Source organism: Etheostoma cragini, chromosome 2 (genome assembly GCF_013103735.1).
Source record: "Etheostoma cragini isolate CJK2018 chromosome 2, CSU_Ecrag_1.0, whole genome shotgun sequence".
Lineage (NCBI taxonomy): Eukaryota > Metazoa > Chordata > Actinopteri > Perciformes > Percidae > Etheostoma > Etheostoma cragini.
In genome coordinates this window covers 8,360,114-8,373,886 of record NC_048408.1, presented here as the reverse complement: position 1 = coordinate 8,373,886, position 13,773 = coordinate 8,360,114, and the positions used below count along the sequence as shown (strand labels likewise).

Sequence of the window (13,773 nt, the reverse complement as noted above, 5' to 3'; positions counted from 1 at the left end):
TAGAGATCGCCATGAATGATATGCATATGAGAGGTAGATAAGTGTTTACTGTGATAAATTTGATAAAATTCCAAATAACCAGCATCTGTTGTGGACACTTGTATATCAGCACCATCTAGTGTCCTAACTGTGGCCTGCACTAAAACGGAGGGAGAAGTAAGAAAATTTGGTGGAGAGATATTTTGAGTTTTAACTGTGACATCAGGAAGAGTTTACTAAAAATAACAATCATATGTTAAAAGCTACTAGCTATTGGTTAATGGTTTCAGAATCTTATTTTCATTGCTTGTTTCTTCTCTGACGTAGTCAGCAGTTTCCTATGGAAATTGTTTAGGTTCATCTAGTCTATTTTTTCAGAACTGATTTTTCCAGTACGGATACGGACCTCATATTAACCATAAAGTATTTTGGGGAAATGTTGTGTCTTTACATGAGGGCGGAGAGTAAAGAGAGGACAGAAAGATAAGGAATGATAAGCAACAGCCAACAAGGTTATATTTAATGATGTAATGAAATAATCATCACTCATGCAATAATGTGGAAGCAGCATTTTGTTGTTGAAGACTAGTTGGTAGGGGGGGGTAACGCAAAGCTACTGTATACGTTTACATAAAAAAAGAGCTGTAACTGAAAGTTGGAGGTTTTAAACAGAAGTTGTTGTCTAATTTGCTTCATTTTCTGCATTTTGATTGTTTTCTATAACATTTATAATCCTCAAATGCATGTTTAGCTGCAAACAACATGATATAATATTTACACAATGTACCTAAATAAATAATAATAACAACACATTTATTTACTTCTTTAAGATTATTTAAGCCTTTATTACACAGGACAGCCGAAAGTGTGACATGCGGCAAAGGGCCACGGGTTGGAATTGAATCTGCAGCCACTGCTGAAAGGACCGAGGCTTTGTAAATGGGGTGCACGCTCTACCAGGTGAGCTCCCCAGGCGCCCCATTGAACAGATTTTAAACAGATTTGGACCCCTTCTTAAAAAAGTATGGCTAAACTGAGTCTAGATTGAAGCTGCTTACTTATTAATGGTTTCTGTGGAAAAGAAAAGTCAAAATAGAACAGAACATTTAAGGAAAAGTCTTGTCATAATTTGCATGATTGGGAGGTGGGGATCAAATATGACTGCACAAATTTGGATGTTCTTCCTAACTATTTCATATAACCCAGCAACTGGTGATTGTTGTCATTATAAATGTATCTCCTGATTATTATCTCCATTAATTCATTTGTAAAATAGTGAGAAAAACTAAATTTTATAGTTACATTCCACCACTGCACCCCACTACACATTATAGTTCCTGTACACAACACAGGCCTGACCTGGGAACTAAATGTCACAGCATGTAAAATATATGCATACTTTTGTCAAAACCTTTTAAAGAAAGTAGTCGTTGCATGACTACTGCATGTAATATCCTTTCTGTATTCATGCATTATCGCCACTAGGTGGCAGCATTGATTCTACGTGAACCATCTGGGATATTATCTGTCTAGTAGTGTGATTTTTGTTGTTCCAGACAACCAACCATGTACCATAGACCATGGACAGTGGTGTAATGGTTAAATCAATACACTCAAGTTGATACAGACCTTCTCTTTCTTAAGGTGTTCACACTGACATAATCCTGACTAAGGTATTATAGTAAGGTAAATAGCACCTACTTGTCCAAGTTTAATCCATGAATTGTGCCTCTGATGAGAAAAATACCTTAAATAGAAAGTAAGAATAAATTGAGATGAGTATGACACTACTATGATGCTACTTCCTTAGATCCAAACCTATAATATGACAGCCTTTATGACTCTCAGTTGATAGCTGACCAGCAATCAGGTCTCCTGGCTCATCCCATAAACCCATAATAATTACTAATTATGTCAATAGGCACCTTTGTTGTATCTGTCCCATAACCAGCATCCTGTGTCTCTGGCAGCTGATAATGGTGATCATGTCTGGAGATTGGTTTGAGAATAAACTACCACCAATTATTGATTTCATGCCACCTGTTTCCAAAAAGCTCTTTAACAATTTTAAAAATTGAATTGTTACTGTTTTAAAGCACGTATCAACAGTGAAACATGAAAACAAGATAGATCATGTTTCAATTGATCCAGTAACTTGACCCATTCTGTGTTAATAAAACCTGTGAGGATGTAAAGATAAAAGTCAGTGACCTTTGACCTTTCGATCCCTCAATTGCCTCCTCCACAAATAGCCTCGGGCCTCCCTGTAATGTGTTTATGACCCTAACGGACTGAAAAGTGAAACTGCTTATTGTTTATTTTCAATTACCGCATTTCTGGTTCTTGAAATCTTTTCATGAACTATATTTCCTATTTACATTACATTACAACTTTCACATCTTCTCAAGAGGCCCACAACTTCTCTCATCTCTTTTTGCAGACACGCTGCTCTTCTCAAAGCATTGTGGGCTCATTTGATCCAAGGGTTAGATTAGTGTAGGAGTTAGGAGGAGCAAACTGTGTGTTATCTCTTTTCTCCAGGCTGTACCTGGCATAATGTAACAACTTAAAACCCTCACACCATTGTTCACACAAGAGGAGGTCTGTATCAGGACTCTTTGGCATTCATGTTTCCTGACTATAATCTAGACGCACATCATACAGCTGTGTAGTAGAAAATAGTGGAAAGGAAACGTTTAGTATTCATGTTTGGATAAAAAAAAATTATATAAAGGAAACATCTCTTTTTTTCTAGATATTTCCAGCAGGCCCTCGCTCCTGTGGTTGGGGAGACTAAATATGCCTGGGGGGAACTTATAGAAAACGACACACGTAAGCACGTTTTAATCCAAAACTGCTACATAATAAATGGCATAACCAGCCATACTTCCAGGAGGCTAAGAAATTGCATGCATGTATTAATGCACTTGTGTGTGAATGTGTGTGTGGTTGCACTGGTTGTAAATTGATCCCTCCTACTTTCGCTGGTTCGTTGTGCAGAGGAGGGGCGAGGAGGAGGAAGAAGAGAAGGAGGAGGAGGAGGGCGCTGAAGCAGGAAGGAAGGCTGGCAGAGAGAAGGGAGGCAGGCTGTGAATGCTAACAAGCCCCGTCGTAATAGAGCTCCGTAGGTAGTGTTTGATAAAAACGTCTTGCAATGGAGAGGAAAGACGACCACTATTAAACACCTACTATGCGCCAGTGCCGCGTTCGCCTTGTGCGCGTGCAACAGCCCCACCGTCGTCGGCACGTTTGATCAGAAAAACCGTCTTTTTCCGCTGAGTGAAATGTATCGCGACTGCTCGGGCTTCACATTCTGACAATGGAGATTGAAAATATCGTGGCCAACACGGTTCTCCTGAAGGCAAGGGAAGGTAAGCACAGCTGAATGGTAAAAAAAAGAAGAAATTTAAAATGTATTTTCCCCCCTACCTCAATGCCATGGACGAGCTTTCGACTGTCCTCTTTGGGATTACTTCTTTCTCTGTCTCCCATCCCTGCGCAGGGCTTTGTCTCCAGGCAAACGCCACACATATTCCGTTAAAATCAGCTGTTTGTACATTAACAACACACATATTTACCGGGCAGGTTACCATAAGGCCCAGTAGGCTGGAGATGAACAACGCAGGGAGTGTTTGCAGCATCGCGCTTAGGTCGCAGCGTTGCATTAGAGGCAGCCGAGCAACATTTTTCACACAAGCACTGGTCAGTGGTTTGGTGGATATTTACAATTTACGATAACATGAATATTTAATGATATTCACATTACATGGTATTGAGTGTGGACCAAAATTTTGCTGCGCAGTGGGGCACTGTGCCTCAGTAGGCTACAGCTTCTATTTACCTGTCATTGTAGGTTTTGGTGTTTTAAAGCCCATTAGGAATACGAAGTAAACGTGTGGAAGCCTATTATTTGACGCAGAAATATGCCACTGCATTGCCGTTTCGCTTTTGATAAGGAGCTACTGTGATAAAGGAAGAACGTTACAGTGGAGGTTTTAGATGCAGTGGGAGATGAAAGCCCACCCTGTAGCCTACCACGGCGGCACAGGCGCCATATAGCCCCGGTTGTTCACGCTGCTCAGTGGGCCGGCAGCGGCTCTCTTGGAGGTGAAAAAGAGGCGAGTATCCATCCGTTTTCCAGGAGATAGCAGAGAGGCTACTAGCCTCTGAGTGGGCGCAGGGTGGGTGTACAACACTGTATTAGCTGCCAGAGGAAGGTAAAAAGGTGTCATTACTGCTCAACGATTTCCACTTGTGTTTTTCTCTCTTTCAATCGGATAGGACACAGCATATGAGGGTCTATGGCCTTAGAAGATATTGTCCAAGTCGATGCATTTTGTATTCCAGGCCTGTGTGTGCTGTGTAATAACAACAGCCGAATGTAAATTGTAATTTCTCCACTGGAGATTAATAAAAAGTATAAAAAATGTAATGATAACATTTTATTCGAAAGCAAAGTCGCTGACAGTGCGTACATGGCGTACACTGTGCGTATGCAGAGGCCTTCCCTGCTTATGGTTTGCATTATATTCGGACTGCGTTTCAGTTCAAGAGCAAACGCCAACACGAATTGTAGAATGGATTATTCACAGCAGTGAATCCATTTCATATCAGCAGCTGCTCCTTACGAGGCACAAGGCTTTCCTTTACCTGCCTTTAAATGGTGCTGGGCATTTGTCATGAGTGTTACCCCGTGAGGACGATTGTACAGCACTGATCTCATCTACAGGCTGCTCAGTACCTGTCGGTGTCCTCAGCCAGAGGCTCGAAAAGCTTCCCGGTGATGATGAGCGTATGAACCATTAACAGAGTAGAAAAGGCCTGGAATTTCTTCAAGCTTCACATTCATTTATTTAGCTTCAAAGGTAAGGTTTGTGCTGAAGACATTAGTTAATTACGGTAATAGTGTTCATTTATCTGGAAATGTATTGCTATTTCCTGTAATTATTTGAGTCCTTTATCAAGATATACCAACCCGCTATTTGTTCTTTTAATTTGAGATGTAAACTTGGCATCATAACAAATTAAACATGTTGAGTATGCAGTCAGTGTTGTTTTTGTTATATTTTTCCCTGCTATACCATTCACTGTGTTAATTAGCACTCAGATTAAAACAGCTAATCGCTCCCAATTTATCCCTTTATGGTGCACAGGAGACTAATTTGATTTTAATTAGGCTTTCCAGAGGTGGGTGTTTGCAGCTGTCAAAGTGTTTCAGTATGTCACAGTGACAATTGTCAACACTGGCAGTGTCACGATCTGTGGAGCAAATCCCGCCTTTAAACACACAAATCAAGACAGACAGAAAGCGGCTCCTGAGGATCAGAGGTCAGCTGCCTTTTTATTCAAGAGGCTCTCCAGGATCACCTTTGTGCTACATGGAATCAAGGCCTCTGCAAGCAGCAGCAGCTGCATGAGCTGGGTCCAAACCACTGAGTCAGTAAGAGTTTTTCCTACCAACGTGTCCTTGAGCAAGACATTAAATCAGTAGCCATTCTAACCTTGTTGTGGAGACGGGAAATGACAATTTCCCAACGTAATAATAGGTATGCATGGCGCATAAACGTTCATAAAACATTATGCAGCATTCTCCATCCCAGAATTATCTTTTGATTAATAAATGCCTAGAATACCTTCTTCTGGTCACGATATGCTCATAACATTTGACTGTTTAGTCAACCTTTGCACACCTGTTGCTGATGTGAAACTGGGTGGCCAGAGTGAGAAGTGTTATGACAGGGTGTGTCCAGTCTGAAATGACACGTCAAGGGAAGTGGCTTGGTCCTGTAGGGATGACACTGCTCCCACCACTCCCCATCTCTGCCTCAGTGAAATGTGTCTATACATTTGGTACAGAATGTGGAAAGGAAATCCAACACTTTTTTTTTATTTTTTTTTACAATATTTAGATTTGTCTTGTACAGATAGAGGAAGTTATCACTGTAGCTCCCCTGAGGTATTAGAAAGATTTGTGAGAATACCAAGAGTTTTTGAGGATGTGAAAACCAAAGCCTTGCATTAGAAAGTTATTTTCACAAAGTCTCATACAGTATCAAAACCATCTCATCGATGACGTATTGGAGGATGATGTATTGGGGGGCCTGTTTTGGTAGCTTATTTTGTTTAAGCCTAGACTGTACTGGTGGACATATTGGCTGACATTCACAGAAAATGTGTAGTACATAATGCAGTTAAAAGCACTACAGATAATTTAGAAACAGTGTTATTATATTTTGTCCCACAGACTCCACTGTTTACAAGACTTTGCAGCACCTGAGTTGGCAGAGCACCCTATCATAGCAGAGCAGATGGTGGTGTCAAGTCTGTTGAGAGAAATTATGTTTACTCTTCAGCTGTAAAATGCTGTGTCTCCATTACATATATTGTCAGAGCTCTTTAACAACCAAATTGGAGGGTCCCTGTGGTCAATTTCACATAAAAAAGAGAGTCCCTATAAAAAAGGAATTGTATGTTTTATACAATTGTATCTCAAGAGGGAAGCAAGCTGTGCTGAAGTCAGACAGATTTGCCTCTTTCAGACCTGACAACAGTTGCTAACCTGAATCTCAACCTTGATGTTTAAATAATTAAGCCAGTGCTGAAATTGTAAATTTCTTTAAGATGAATCTACCCCTGAATGCTCTGTCATTAGAAATTGGCAGCCTGCACAGTGATTCATTTTGTGAAACTGCAATCTTTCTTGTTCTTTCGGATCAGGCTTGAAAGATGACAACTATGTTACAAAAATGATACTAAATAGTAGTAGCTGAAGGGTAAGGTCTTGAACTAAAGCACTGTATTCTATACTGCTTTGTTTTGAGTTAAGATGTAAGAAGTAGGCAAGATGGGGATCTGGGTGTTGCTCTAGAGCCCCTGGGGAATTATAAACTGGACATACCTACAAAATGAAGTCGGGTAATAACGCCTAATGTTAATAAATATATAGGTTATTCACAATGTTTTTTTACTTCAGATTGAGATTTACTGCATTTGCCAGAATTGTCTTTGAGAGACTGTTTACTAGTTGTATTCAGTTGTGTGTCTATATATACACGTACATACGTACATACCATAGCGTGTGCAGAGAGCAGTGGTGGGTGCATGGTCAGAGCATGACAGAGTTCTTCCAGATGAGAATAGTTGCGCCCCTTAGTCAAAACCCAACCTGTTGGATGTCTGCAATGCATTCTGGTCTTTTTAAAGTTAGTCTTTTAAGAACCTTGTTTAAAGCTTGTACAGTGCCCAACCTGAGGTCCTGACTACTGCTTATGTTACCTCAGCTTAAAAACATCTGCATTTTAGCTTTAATAAAGCTGTGCTGGTAATGTACGGATGTGACTTTACATTCTCTGTCTGGGGATTATAAGCATGGCCTACTCAAAAGTTGACCATTGTTCCAGTTGTAGGATGAAATCAAAATATAAGTTTGAGTTGGAAAAAAATTGGAAGGCTATTCTGTTGAAAAGCAAAAAAGTGAACCTTAATTTTATGGCCGTCTCTGACTTTGGTAGAGAAATGTGTCTGTGCTAACTAAGAAGCAATGGAAATACCCAAAGGGCAGAGAAGTACAGGCTTACATTGCGTAGCTGAGTGTTATTAATCTTTAACACAAACTTGTATGCAAAGGTGACATGAACATTTGTTCACCACATAGTACATTTCCCCGCATATTTTCATATTCAAATGTAAGAGTGACTGGACGTAAAGGGTATTTCGCCCCTCTTCCTGGAATCAAATTTCACTTGATTTTTTTTCTGCTGTGTTTCTTTCATAATTCCTACGGTCTTCAAAAAAAAGAAAGAATGTGGACAGTCCAGTGCTCACATTCCTCTGTCAAACAGTAGAAACTAATCCTTCTTATATAATTCATTTCCACCTTACAAGCTGGAAGTGTTGCCATTAAACATCAGTTTTAAGAGGACAAATCTCTGCTACTGGTGTCTCTAACCTCTCTCTGCTCTCTGCCCACTCTCCACCACTGTTCAAATGGTAGGCTAGCTAGACCACTTGTGAGGGTTTTCTTGTGACGTAAGCCAGCGTAGCTTTATTAGTTTTGTGGTCATAGCTGGGCTAACACTTGTTGTCATCACTCTGGGGTGTTTCCTCCAGCTGAGGCTCATAACACACATTGCTTTGTGACTGTCCCTTGATGTGGGACTCATTTTACAGTTATTACACCCACAAATGGGCTGTGTGGAGAACGAGACGCGGCTATGCTGCATGGCACTAGCAGGAATGTTTAGCTGGGTAGCTACAGGGATGTTAATTAGCCCAATTTCTTGGCAAGCTGACTAAGCATGAAGAGGCACTTTCTGTGGCAGTTTGTGAACATCATAGGGACCTTGTTCCAGCTGCCTTATTAAATGTTAAATGGCCGTTGTTCTTATGAGAACCCAGCTGTCAGCCTGATTTAACAGTGTGTACGGCTGAGTGTATTTAAAAGTTTGTATGGTTCATATAACGATTTAGTTTCTGTAAAAAGAGTTTTTAAAAGGTCTGTTAGAGTCAAAGTCTAGTGGCAAGTGTATTAAATATCAAAGGTCCTTCATGCTTTATCAGTTTGCCTTTTTTGAAACGGTCGTGGTGTCACAATTGTGGCGTCTGCCCTTGGTAACATTTTGTCAGTCTTGCCTTCAAATATGACTTGAAAGTGTTGTCTTATCAAAGATAATCTTCAAGGTGTAATATGTGCTATGTGTTCCTCACCCAAGGGCTCAGTGCTGGAGAGGTACTTTTGTGTGTTCCTGCTCTTTCAGGGTGGCCATGAAAATTAACCAGTGGGCTCTTCATCTGAGAGACAGCTGGAGATAACATATAAATGATTAACCTTTCAGTCTGTCCTCTTACTCACTTGCAACTCTCTTACTACTCTGTGTGTCTTGCTCAAGTTTGTCTCACCCTGTTCGCTCATCGTCCTTCCCTCCCCCTTCTCCCCCAAGACACTGCGAAAACAAGGGTCAGTTTTCAAGCACGTCTCGGCAAGATTTGATGGAATATCTTGAACACAGAGAGACGGGGCAGAGGGGAGAGAGAGAGAGGTCTTGCAAAACACCACGGCACGCTGCTGGAATGAGCAAGAGTGCATGTTTACGTGCAGCGTGTGTCTTTTTTTATTTTTCTGCTCAAGAACTGCATGTGAGATCCCCCCCCCTCCTTGCACATTCTCTTGTCATGTCCTGATGTCCTGGAAGTTACTCCGATGTTGTAATGTTGTCCACGTTTTTGCAGGGCCATATGAAGAAACAGTGAGAGAGGGAGAGAGAGGGAGGGGAGTCTGACCATGAGGAATAACAAAGGCATATCAAAGAAACTGTTTCGATGGGGGAGGGGAGCAAGAAGCAGAAGTCAGAGTTAGAAAGAAAATGGGAAGGGGGCATGTGAAAGAGGTGTGGATTAGAGGAGAGCAGTGCTGCCTGATATTCCCGTTTGTCTTATCCCCTCTCTCTCAGCTGATGTGTGTCTTTCAGTTCAGAGTATACAGACGGATTACCTTATGCAAACACTGGGCCTTTGCTTTGAATAGGCAACACAGATACTAGCAGCTAATGTTTTCCTTATCAGGGGCTACTCCAGCCAATCACACACTGTATGGGAGAGAGCGACTGGGAGAGCATTTATCATGGTCAGGTTGCATTGTGCCCATGTGCGTGTGCATGCTCATATTACAATGGGCCTAAACTATGTGTGACCCTCTCTCATTTCCTGCCATTTAAGTCATGTTTTTTGGGAGGATACCGCAGCCGTCAGATTCCGAACCTCCACCTATGTGACTGCTGCAGGGTGGGGGTCAGATCTGACAAGGTATGGGCTGGTTCCAAATATTCAGGGTATGATTACATTGGCCAAAAATAACTGGCTAAACAGTGTTATCAGTGTTTTTAAAGTTAGAAAAAGGCTGTTGGTGCCCAAATGTGTTGGAGTTACTTAACAGCATGATTGGCTTTTCACTTACTTTTCTCTTCATTTTATGCTCCAGAAGAAATTTTGAAGTGCACACTGACCCTGCTCTTTTTAACCTCCATGCTGTTTAAAAAGTCAGGGTTCAAGGAATTATACCTTCTTGCACTAAGTCACTTTGAGCGAGTGTGTAGCTGAACTGCCCGAAGCGGATTGTGTGAAGATGTAAATACTAGCTGCTTGCTGCCATGGTCGTTCTGTTACTGTCACAGACGAGCTTGATTTTCTGGCCTTGTGGCTGTTATTCTGAGTGTCGGCATGTGACATGTGTTCATCAGATGGGTGAGCGGCTTCTCCCATATGGCGATGCAAAATAAAGACTAGTTGTGAAGACATCAGCGCCGCACGGCTCTGTGTTCATGGTAACATCTGAAAAAGCTGGGAATCACAGCAGAACAAGTTGCCAGCAATGTAGTTTTATCACAGCTATCTCTTTCAATTTTTACCAAATGAACATTTATTATTAGATTATGGGTGCAAATACTTGCTTTATGTATTCCTACTGTATATGTAAATAGTAACAATTAGTTTTTTTCAGTAAATACAGACAATTTTATTCCTTTCTATGAAGAACTAAATAGTAATTTAGGGATGTAACTAACGATTTTTTTCTTCATCAATCGATTAATTGTTTGGGCTTAAACTGTCAGTAAATGGTTAAAAAGGTCCACCACAAGTTCCCAAAGCTCATGGTGGCTTTTAAATTGTCTTGTTTTCTCTTGTTTGTCCAACAGTCGAAAACACAAAGATATTTTGTATATCCTCGTACAACACAGATTTTTTTCTAGACAAATCTGTTATTTAAGGCTGATACCAATATTGATGTTTGAGATCATATGTATTAGTGGAAGATTGTACAGTTGCAAAAAAACTTTTTAAAAACTATGTAATGGCATTTCTGTCTTGCATATTGTTGTCTTGTCAGCCAGTATAGACTGTCTATAGCGCAGCATTTCAATGTTATTTTAGCTGCGTATAAGTAAAATGTGCCTAGGCCCATGCCTCTTTGCTAGTTACACACACAGGAACATGCAGGGGCACATAAACTTGCAAAAGATTAAAAATACCACAATGTGAAATAGTATTATAAAATCTGTTTGTTTGCTTTCACTTCACGCATGAGCAGATCAGTTTCTTCTCCTGAAAATCTCTCCTTCCTGCTTAGCAAATCGACCATCATAATAGTGTGCACCATGGTACAAACACGCCTGGCCTTTAAAGGGACTGGGAGATGACACTCTGATTGGTTTATTGTATGTTAAAACACACCTATGATTTAATGAAGACACCAAATACAACCCTTTTGCACACCGACCCTTTTTTCTGCCGTTAAACTAGCAAAAGTGGATTTGGACACGCCCCAAACACACCTGCGCCAGGCGCTTCATGCCGTGCACTTAGATCGATAAAATAAGGCCCTATATCTTTAATGAGCCGGTGAGCTGATGGTCAACACATCTGTTGGCTGGTGTATCTGTCTAGTTCTCGTTTCACCTGTTTCTCAACAAATGGAAAGCTTTTAAATGCTTTTTAAGGCATGATTAAATCCAGCGGTCACACAGGAATTTCTTCTGTAAGTTCTGTTTTATTTTTCCCACTTTAACTTTTGGATGTGAAATAAGTTGTGAACTCTATTTAAACTGGCTTTGAAGAAAACATTCTTAAGTCGGAAACTATTAAAGCTGCAGGAACTCTGAAAAGTTTGGGCCAGGGGCGGGGGGCTCACCCACAGATTATACTAGAGTCTACCGTGTGACCTCCAGTTTGGCTCCCTCTCCTACTTGAGATGAAAGAGAGAGGAAAGGAAGAACAGAGAGAGGAGCATATTTGGGATGGTGTTGGACTGTTTTTGGCCTGCACATGCATTAAGAGCATAAACAGCACCTGATCACTGGTAGGAGAGAGAGCCAAGACATAAGAGACGCATTAATGTAATATTAGTTAATGCACTTGTAGATCACTCCACAGATAGACATACAAAGAAAAACTGCATTAGAATACTCTTGGCCTACCCTCTCACGTGCATTTTCTTTCGGTTTCCCAGACTCCCATTGCTTAAATACGTCAAACATGTTAGACTTAATACTGGAGGAAACCCATCAAAATACACACAAAGTAATTAACACTGTACTACTACTACTACTACTGTAAGAAGTGCTGCAACTGAGAAAGAAGTGATGAATAGTAATTGCTCCGTGACTTCAGAAAGGTTGTTGCGGGTTGACCTCTAGCTCGCCCAGTGGGTTCGCCCCATAGGCGTAGTCCTACAGCGGCCCGGGTTTGAATCTGACCTGCTGGCCTGGGCTGCGGGTCTACCCCCATCTCTCTCCCCCTTTCATGTCTATCCACTGTCACTAATAAAGGTAAAAGCCCCCCAAAAATAATCGTGAAAAAAAGGAAGAGGTTGTTGCGTGTTAATACAACATAAATGCTTTGCATTGATGCCACGTGCCATCTTTTGTCCGCTTTAAGAACTAACAGACTGTTGAATGAAGAGGACTCTGTTTACCTTAGGTTGTTTCAAACAAGCTCTAAAGGGTCATCTGTGCCAAAGCTGTTTATGGCATTTTGTTATGGCATTTTTGTTGTTGTTAGTGTTTGACAGTAAAGAGTTGTAGGAAACATGGGGACAAATAGAGAGAAGGGGGACGGTGTTTTGGGTCTTGGACTCCTGGGCGACTAGGATGACCCTGCTGTTTATAAATCTTTTAAGGCAAGGAATGTTCCTCCTCGTAGTTGAGCAGCATGTCTCCTGGTTTGACATCAGTCATTCCCAACATGTTCCAACTTTTGGATCTGGTCACTTCTGCAAATGCGCAACCCTGGCCCAAGATCCTGCGCGATGATCTCAGCGCTGGCTGTCGGGCTCGGCTATGAATGAGTGAAACTGCTCTGAAGTCAGTGTTTGTGGAGGGCCCCGTTCTCTCAGAGGGGAGAACCAAAGTTAAATAAATACTTGCTCCATCCTGTCTGCATTAAGGGCTTGCACACATGGCTTTGACGTCAGAGTGACATTAAACAGGGTGGGGTGACCCAGCCAGCTCCGACAGACACGTGCACTCACGCGCACACATACACACGTGCACGCTTTCATAGCTTGCCATTAAAATCCCTGTCTTTCTTTCCTTGTCAGTATCTTTGTCCATTTGTATAGCTACCCTCAATTATTCTCTAGTTCCTTCTCTCTTTTTTCCTTCTGACCCCTTTTGAAGTTTCTCACAGTAATTTCATTTGTACAGTATACAAACATTTTCACTTTAAACTTTTTATTGGCTCTACATGTATCAACACTTAAATTTTCCTCAGCTTCTGACAGGGAAGAAGTGAATATCTGACCATTTGTTTCTGGTTGTTGCGCTGTTTTGACTGTAATCATCAATCATGCTGTGTTTTTGGCTCACGTGTGTGCATGGATTCTTCTGCAATAGAACCAGACATGTGGAACTGGCTATCATCAGCTATCCAACATTTAACTCCAACATTTATCTTTGCTGTTGCTTTTTTTTTTTTTTATGTTGTTTCCTTTACCTGCAACTGTGTGTGTGTGTGTGTGTGTGTGTGTGTGTGTGTCCCCTACAGCCCCACAACTGGTCTGTCAACATGCCTGTCAACATCTACAACCTGAGACCAGTAGGATCCTATAAGCCTTAACAAGTTGCTGCTCATAACGCTTCTGTCAAGTTATTCACAGCCTGACACAGTAGTTTAAAAATAAAAAAAATGTGTATGCTACCACTGCTTGTCCATATACGCAATGACAGCTTGTAGTGCCGATATCATGCGTGTTAGTATATTTGTGGTTATTCTTCACTGTGAACGTAAGATCCGACTAGTATG

At 41.2% G+C, this 13,773-nt stretch overlaps 1 protein-coding gene across 3 annotated transcripts in view; it reads left to right on the top strand.

The window, feature by feature from the left end:
- The first annotated feature begins 3,008 nt into the window (after positions 1-3,008).
- Positions 3,009-13,773, top strand: part of grk4 (G protein-coupled receptor kinase 4) — a 47,407-nt gene continuing 36,642 nt past the window's right edge. For all 3 annotated transcript variants that reach the window (XR_004658621.1, XR_004658629.1, XM_034886612.1), the window contains exon 1: positions 3,009-3,350. Coding sequence is in view for 1 of the 3 variants with exons in the window: in XM_034886612.1 (XP_034742503.1) it covers positions 3,299-3,350 (52 nt within the window). In the remaining 2 variants the exon portion in view is untranslated. The remainder of the gene's footprint in view (positions 3,351-13,773) is intronic.